At 39.5% G+C, this 9,223-nt stretch overlaps 1 protein-coding gene across 1 annotated transcript in view; it reads right to left on the bottom strand.

The window, feature by feature from the left end:
• The window catches only part of rel (v-rel avian reticuloendotheliosis viral oncogene homolog), a 54,373-nt gene that overhangs the window by 7,121 nt on the left and 38,029 nt on the right, over positions 1 to 9,223 (bottom strand). The window contains exons 8-10 of the mRNA XM_059986002.1: positions 5,413 to 5,628; positions 3,215 to 3,286; positions 241 to 342 (exon numbers count right to left, since the gene is read on the bottom strand). Of these exons, the coding sequence (XP_059841985.1) occupies positions 241 to 342; positions 3,215 to 3,286; positions 5,413 to 5,628 (390 nt within the window). The remainder of the gene's footprint in view (positions 1 to 240; positions 343 to 3,214; positions 3,287 to 5,412; positions 5,629 to 9,223) is intronic.

Raw genomic sequence — 9,223 nt, 5'->3', positions numbered from 1 at the left:
GGGGGGTGGGGGTGGAGAGAAGCCAGAATAAAAAAGTGGTGCGAGGGAATGAAGTTCCTTCAGCATTTTGCATGTGTTGCTGTTATCAAGTGAGATTCTATTACAAATTCTAGAAAAGAAAAATAATATATTTACAATGTTAGTACATAGGTTAGAGTGGAAAAGTTCTGAATCTAATTTTTGATGCAAACTAGTACACACACTCAAAAAGCAATTTGCATTTGTTGATGCATCTCCTACCTTGTTTAATCGTTTTTGAGGGTAGATACAGTCTTCCAGAAGGCACACCAACTGAGATTTTATCTGATCTGTTTCGGCTAGATTGGTCATCAATGGCATTTGCTAATAAACATTAGAAAGCAGTTGGGTTATGAAGTTTTATCTAATGTGCCAACACAATTGAACATTAACATTGCTGTCTTTTCATATGAGTGGACCCAATATTCCATCATTCATTATGATAAAATGTTTTCACAGTTCATGAATATGGCATCACATTCAACCTGTGTATCAAATGTCAAAATATTGTCTAAATTATGCCATACCTATTATTACTTTCCACAGATAGCAGAAATATTGTGATTAGCATGATGTTATTACAGCTCACGGCTTTGGGGTTTGGTGTTCAATTCCAGTGCTGTCTGCAAGGAGTTTCTACATTCTCCCTGTGACCACATGGATTTCCTCCAGGTGCTCCAGTTTCCTCCCACAGTCCAAAGCCATATCAGTTAGTAGCTTAATTGGTCATTGTAAATTGTCCTGTGATTAGGCCAGAGTTAGATAGGTGGGTTGCTGGGCAACCGGGCTCACTGGGCTGAAAGGGCCCATTCTGCATTGTATCTTTAAATAAAAATACCATTGACTGGACTTAGTTTCTTTCAAAAGATTCCTTTGTTAGCATAATACAGCACATTGTTTGATAATGCTGTTAATTACAAAAGCATATAAAGTAGTGCTTGGAACACAGTGGAATGAGGGGTGACCATACAGAAATGTTTAAAATCATGAGAGGCAGAAATAAGATGGATGACAGCAGCCTTTTCTCCAGGATGGAGAGTCCAAAATAAGGGGCATAGATTTACCTATGAGTGGCAACTTTTTCCACACAGAGAGGGTGGTGAGTATATGGAAAGAGCTGCCAGAGGAAGTGGTTGAGGTAGGTACTGTCATATCATTTAAGAAACATTTGGATAAATATGTGGGGTGTTGGGGTTTATACGGACCAAATGCAGGAAATTGGGACTAGCTGAGTGGCACCATGGTCAGCATGGACGTCGGGCTGATCAGCCTGATTCTGTGCTGTAATGCTCTACAACTTTTAAGTAGGTTCCCTTTTTTAAACAGGTCATGATGCATTTCTGATGCAAGTTATTCCACTGGGAAACAGGATACCAAGGTTAGGCATCTTCCAGGTTTAAACACAAGTCCTGGTCTCCAAAGGCAAATGGGAAGAAACCCACGAATGAGCAGCCCAGCTCTTTTAGCTAAGAAACTGGATGTGTCTCAAAGTCTGGTTCTTTTGTTTTATGTTTTACCTTTGCAAGAAAGGGTGGCAAAGCACATCCCAAGCAGCATTTATAATACCCAGCCATTTGCTTCTTACAAAACTCAAACTGTATTGATGAAGTTAAAGAATGAGAAAGTAAAGCTTGTATAGCCAGTGTCCCACTTATGAGGCCAAGATGTCAATGTGATATAAACTTGTCTGTGTTTGAGCTCTTTGTTACTGTATATGGTTGCAATAGTCACTGACATAGCAAGCATAATGCGTTGGAGGAACTTGATAGATCCAGCAGTGTCTGTGGGAGGAAGTAAATCATCGGTGTTTCAGTTGAAACATCAGGACTGAGACCAGCGAGGTGGGATGGCCAGTATAGAGGAGTAGGAGAGTGATGAAAACACATCCTGAAGCAATTGGTGGCCAGAAGTGGAGTTCAAAGTTACAGGCAGGTTAATGCCAGGTAAGAGAGGTGAGCAGGGCTGGAGTTGGAAGACTGTAGCAGATAGTTGGAGGGAAAAAAAAGTCTGGATTTAGATAAGTAAAGGAGGTGAGAACAGAAAAAATATTAGTGGAGAAGTGAATGACTGTTGGGACCAGATGGGAGACAGCATGGGGGAGGCGGTGGTGGGGGACAACCTGTGTGCGAAGTGGGTTGATGGAGCCAGGAAGTGAAAATAAATGAAGTGTGGGTGAACTGAAATAGTGAGGTCAGAGTGAGAAGGGAGACAAAAATGGGAGGGCCAAATGAGGAGAGGGAGAAGAGTTGGGTGGGGCAACAGAGGGAAATAAGAGGGGATTTACCCAAGGTTAGAAAACTCAATATTCATGCCATTGGGTTGTAGACTGTAGACTACCCAGGCAGAATACAATCCAGTTTAGATTGGTAGTAGAAAAGGCCAAGGATGGGAAGGGGAGGGATGTTGAAATGGGCTGCAATTGGGAGCTCAGTGTGGACATTGTGGACTGAGTGGAGGTGCTCTGTGAAACAGTTGCCAAGTGTGTCCTTGGTCCTGCTGATGTAGGGGAGGCCACATCAGGAGTACTCAGTGCAGTAGCCAAGTTTGGCAGAGGTGTAGGTGAATCTTTGCTTCAGCTGGAAGCACTGGATGGTGATGAGGGAGGAGATGCAAGAGCTGCTGGTGGGATTGTGTTCCAGCTGGCTAACTCAGGTATCTGCATTTACCAAAAAAAACTGCCAGAAGAACCCAGTAATCAAGCAGAATCTGTGAAGGCAAAGAGTCTCCACCAACGTTGGAACCCACCGAGTTCCTTTTCTGCTCCAGATTTCAACTACTCAGCTGAAGGTACAGTACCGAACCCGAATAAAGGCAAGTCAGACACCCAGCTGAGCAAGACATCTTCATTTGTTTGCACTTCCATTGGTAAATATATTTGTTACAATGAACAGGTATCTACTTAATCCTCCTTTACTTCACAATAATGCAGCCAGTTTCATTAGGCAAAAAGCCAGAAAGTACACTGAGCAGAACTAAAAATTTTGTTTCAGTATCAGAATGTAATTATAATCTAATTATAATTACATAAACAATTTACGTAAACTCCTCCCAGAATGTGGAACATTAAATGCCAGGAGGAGAAAGGTTTGCAATACGAGATTCTTTTGAGGTGTGATATTCTCAGTTCACAGAAGACAGCTAAACATCATCCCCAAACAAATGAAGTCCTTGCACATGCTATTTAACTATTCCTTACCTGGTCCCCAATCCTGCATCATTTTATGGAAAACATCAGCTGTCCTCTTTCTTTTTTCATAAAAATGGGTATCTGTACAAATAAGTGCAATGGAATTGTAAGAATTGAACATAGTCCTCAAGATAAATCACTAAAATCCCAAACATTTGCGGGATTAAACATTTGACGTAGCAACTGTCTTCACATGAACATTATCAAGCAAAATTTGGCACCAAGCTGTATTTATTTTAATTAAAAATCTGGAGCATTTGTGGTAAAGCCATTTTTACTGGTGCTAATTACCCTTGAATGAGCAGCTCTCTTTAAAGGTTTCTTGTAGTGAAAATATTTCCACACCTCTAGGAGGGAAAATCATCCAGATGACTGGTTGATTACATCATTGATAGCTTGTCCTTCTATGTGGAAGGGTCACAGATTTTGGGATGTTATCAAAAGCAGCCTTGCCAAGTTACAATAATGCATATCATATATGGTACACATTGTGACTAAGATATGCTAGTGGTGGAATGAATGGAGGCTTTGCATCCTGCAGAATGCAATTTGTGTGATGTAATCATGAGGAAAGTGGATAATTTCCCATCACTTCTGCTTTATAGTTCATAGAAAGTCAGAGTCAGAAAGCAAGTTCCATATGCTTCAGTTTTACTGCAGGATCTCAGTGGTTTACTCAGTTATGTGTCTCATCAATGGTATCTCAAATTGAATTGGATTGACTGTATTTCTTACATCCTTACATACATGAGTAAAATTCTTTACATCTGTCTGAATGTGCAATGTGCAAATTATAGTGATTTGTCATAAATAGTATGCACAGTAAGATAGACAACAGAACAGTCAATATAGCTTAGAAATACAATTGTGTCAGCATGAATTAATCAGTCTGATGGCCTGGTGGAAGAAGCTGTCCCAGAGGGTGTTAATATTGTGGATTCAGCCACTGAATATGAAGAGGAAATGAATGCTTACACTCAAAGGAAACAAGATGATCAAATACTTGCATGCCACTAAGTTGCCACTTGAATGCTGCTCAACATCAATTATAGTTGAGGAGCGAGGGTGTTAATAAGTGGTTAGTACACTACACCCTCTATAGAATCATTAATTCCAAAACCGCGCATTGCAAGTTGGCTCTGGTGTGTCGATGAATGGTTAAATCCGGGTGGAGTTGATGGATATGTGGTGATCAACAAAGGGGTTAGTATAAATGAGTTTGATTGTCAGCCCAGACTTTGTGAGTCAATGAGCCTAGCTCCTAACTCAAAAGGCATCCTACATAAATCAACCATGAGAAAAGTGGGAGGTATTTATCTGTTACCAGAATTCTCAAAGTTCAAAATAAATTTATTATCAATGTATATTTATGTCACCATATACTACCCTGAGATTCATTTTCCTGTGGGTATTCACAGTAAATACAAAGAACCACAATGGAATCAATGAAAAAACACAAACAAAATGGACAAATGACCAATGTGCAAAAGAAGATAAACTCTGCAAATACAAAAAAAGCAAAATAATAATAATAAATATCAAGAACATGGGATGAAGAGTCCTTGACAGAGAGTCCATAGGGTGTGGAAGCAGGTTAGTGAGTGAAGTTACCCCCTCTGGTTCAAGAGCCTGATGGTTGAGGGATAATAATTGTTCCTGAACCTGGTGGTGTGGGTCCTGAGGTCCCTGTACCTCCTTGCTGATGGCAGCAGTGAGAAGAGAGCACGGCCTGGATGGATGGTGGCACTCCCTGTAGATATGCTCAATGGCGAGGAATTACGCTCTGCTTTGATGGTCACCAAATTTAAATAACTTATCAGCACTTGATTCAACTTCATGTGAAATTACATGAAATTAGATGAAGTGGTGGAATAGTGAAATAAAATATAAGAGGCATAGATAGATTAGATATTCAGCTATTTTTCCAGGTAGTGAGTCAAAAACCAGATGATGTAGGTTTACAATGAGAGTAGGACTTAATAGGGATCTCAGGGCCAGCTTTTTCCTATACAGAGGGTATATAGAACAAGGTGTCAGAGAAAATGGTAAAGCCAGGTACAATTACAATGGTCAGGGAAGGTTCTGAGGGATGTGAGCCAAACTCAGGCAAATGGAATCCGTGTAGGTAAGCATCTTGGCCAGCATGTCCAAGTTGAGCTGAAAGGTTTGTTTGCATACTGTAGAACTCTGTGAATGTAGGAATCTACCTCTTTCATCTGGAAGGTATCTGAACTCCATAGGCTCACTGACTTCTTGATCTGAAGGTCTGCGAAGTTGCATTTTCACTGATACAGGCTCAGTGATATTACTTTGACAATATGCTGGTGTCCGAAAGACGATGGCAACCTGCCGATGTACATCCGCTTGTGAAAATGAACCTTTGGCCTCCCACTCCGAAGTAAAGAAACGAACTTCAATATCATCTATAGACATAAATATGAAGAAAAAAATCAGTACTATGTACAAACAATGCTAACTCAATATAATTTTAATTATGCAGTGACCAATATCCAGCTGTAATTTCTTCCTTTGCTTTTATAAAATACACTTTCTATTCCCTTTTGCCACTGTGGTAGATACAATTTAACAATTTTAAGATAGCCATAAACAAGCTTGGTTGAAATAATTTTTTTAAAAAAATATAGGCATCCGTTAGTCTTGTGAGACCATGGATTTGCGCCTTGGAAGGTTTCCAGGGCACAGGCCTGGGCAGGGTTGTATGGGAGACTGGCAATTGCCTATGCTGCAAGGCTCCCCTCTCCACACTACTGATGCCAAGGGAAGGGCACTAGGACCCATACTTGGCACCGGTGTCGTCGCAGAGCAATGTGTTGTTAAGTGCCTTGCTCAATGACACAACACGCTGCCTCAGCTGAGGCTCGAACTAGTGACCTTCAGATCACTAGACCAATGCCTTATCCACTAGGCCACACACCACACGGTTGAAATAAATAGATGACAGATTATGAAGTAGATTTGTAAGTATCTGTGCATTTGGCTGTGTTCAATCTCTTCACTCGTATTTTAAACTGAAGAAACTAAAAAGTAATCCTGACCAGTTCTTCAGCTCCAAGCCCGACGTTCACAATTTATTTTGCAAATGAGCTTTGAATTCAGTTGAAAAGCTAGGATTGAAATAATCAGACATTCGACTGGATAGCTGTCAATGTAATATTCATGGTGGAATTAACCATATTAGTACCTTCAATAGCCTTTACTACATGACCAAATACCTTATTGTCACTGGTACAACCTTTAAAACAGATACTTGGTTGACATGAAAGTGTACAGCTCTTTTCACAAAACAGTAGGTGTGATCACTTTAAAGAACATTGGATTATTTCTACTACTACTGATCACTTCAGAAAGAGCATTTTCTCCAGTCAAAGTAATTCTGAGGAAAAATTTCCCTTTAAGAATTACTGAATGAAATCACTCATGTTGATGTAAAAGTAAAGTAAATACTCTTAGGTTCACTTCCCATAATATACAACAGTGTTTCCCAAAGTGGGTTATAATAACCCCCCCCCCCCCTCCACAGCAGTGGGAATTTCTAAGGGGAAGGGGGGGAAGGCAATAAAGTTAAAGGAGACAGGTGCAGGGTGTGCTCAGTAGCGGGGGGGCATCTGAGGGTTTACAGCCTTATTTTAAGAAATTAATTACTTATTATAAGCATTTGATCGTCAGTCTCTCATATATAACTACAATGATCACATAATCACCTCACCATTTGCTAATCAACCATATTGTTAGACTTGAAGCATGTTATAGTTGTTGAAATACAAAGTGACACTATTGTATTTGGCATATCATGAGACTGAAGAAATTGTGTTATTTCTGGGCCCAACCCACAAATTATTGCCGTTCACTGTTGTAGTACTATGATACCCATACTCTAATCACATAGGGATGCAGTTCCTGTGAATCAGGGTATGGTGATCAATGGGATAAAGTTCATAAACTGCCCTTTCAAATTATCTTAACCACATTTCTCTAGACCACAACCCAACTGACATTTTGCTGTTCCACTTTATGTATCTTCAGGCTGAGTCAGGTTTTGCCTGAGCTATGAAGATGCCATAACCTTTCCCTTAATTAATCACAATACTTGAGGTTAAACTTCAACAATAGGTGATTAATTGTGGTTGTTAATTCATAAAGAAAATGGCAGAAGCAGACCAAACATAAAAGTGTTGATGTATAGTGTACAGCATCTGAAATAGTGATTTATACCAGCACCAAGCAACCAACAGCATTCAATGTGTCTGTTATGTGAAAACCTTTTTATCCAAATATGGCATTGAAACTGGCCAGGCTGTTCGAACATTTAAAGAGAAGACACTCTGATAAAGCAAACAAGAACTTGGCTTTCAGTCACTTAGTGAAAATTATCAGAAATTGAAAACATTTCAAAACATGTTTGCCAGTACCTCACACCAAAACAATGATGGTTGGCATGCTTCATCCAATATTTCAATACTCATTGCTAAATTTGGAAAGTGCCATACAATTGGAGAAGAACTGATTCTGCCAGTGGTAAGGGAGGTTCTGAGTACCATTTTGCATAAGTCACTAGAATAAATAAATAAAATAATTCTATTCAGTGACAACTCTCTCCAAAGATGGACAGATGAAATGTTTGAGAATATGGAAGACATATAGGACAACAGAATTTGCTCTGCAGTTGGATGCGTCAACTTTGCCAGGCAACGAATCATTGCATCTTGGCTATGTTCACTTCATAAAAGATGAAAGCATGGTTTGAGAGTTGTTATATGCAAGGGGACTAGAAACAGATACGAAGGGGGGAGTCAATATTTCAGGATGCTGAGCAATTTTTCAAAGAGAAGGAGACTCTGCTCAGCATTATTCTTGCTTGTGCAACAGATGGGGCATCATTGACAAGCACCACCATGGGATTATTACTTTCTTGGGGGAAAAAAAGCTATAACTGACCCTAATGCATATTTACCATTTACTGTGTAATTCATGGACATCTTGTCACAAAATCTTAATGATCAACTGCACGAATTATTAAATACTATTATCACATTGGTAAATAAAATCAAGGCTGATGTTTTCCATTCTCAACCATTTTGAGAGCTTTGCATTGAGAATGATGAAGAGTTTGAATGCTTGCTGATGCACACAAAAGTCAGGTGGCTCTCAAAAGGAAACTGCCTGATGAGCTTTTATGTGCTTTTGGAAAATGTGATAAAATTCTCTGAAGATTTGAAAGCTTCATTCAGTAATCAACTCAAGAATATTAAGCATGAACTTTCTTATTTGTCAGAATTATTCACAACAGTTAATGAAATCAATCTTCACTTGCAAGGAAATGTGAATCTTATCAAATCATTTCTGTTCAAGTTAACTCTATTTAAGTACAACATTGACTGTCACAACTCTTCCCAATTTCTGAGCCTCTCTGAGTTGGAAGAGGAAGAAAGGATACCAGATGATGATCTTCAAGTATACTGTGCCCATCTGGGCGAGCTGCATAAAGACATGTCAGAGAGGTTTCAGGATCTGGAAGTTCCAGATTGGGTAATAAATCCATTCCTGAACACTCCCAATGAAGAACTAAGCAAGAAGGATGGAGGAAAAACTAAGCTCGCTACAAAATGACTGAGCCAAGGTTCAAAAAAATCATATCAAGACTTAATTGCAGAAATAAATCTCTGAACACTATCATGCGCTGTGGAAAAAGGTCAAGATGTCCTTTATTGCCATTCCAACATCATAGTTAGTGTACTGAGGTTTCAGTGCAGTCACCCAACTTCTTTTAACGCAATAAAACAGACTGCAAATCACTGAACGTGGAGATCCGAGACTCCTGAGTGACGTTCAGCCTGCTGCTGAGAAGCCGACATCACTGCACCAAGCCCATTGGTAGTGAATAGTTGTATTACCAGTGTACACTAAAATTGTTGATGAGAATTGCTTTTACTATAATTAAATAATTTTATTTGTGGCTTTACATAGATTTGAATAATTTTTGCCATTATTTGTCACTGC

This window comes from Hypanus sabinus, chromosome 12 (assembly GCF_030144855.1).
Source record: "Hypanus sabinus isolate sHypSab1 chromosome 12, sHypSab1.hap1, whole genome shotgun sequence".
Taxonomy (NCBI): Eukaryota; Metazoa; Chordata; class Chondrichthyes; order Myliobatiformes; family Dasyatidae; genus Hypanus; species Hypanus sabinus.
This window is presented reverse-complemented; position numbering and strand designations above follow the sequence as displayed.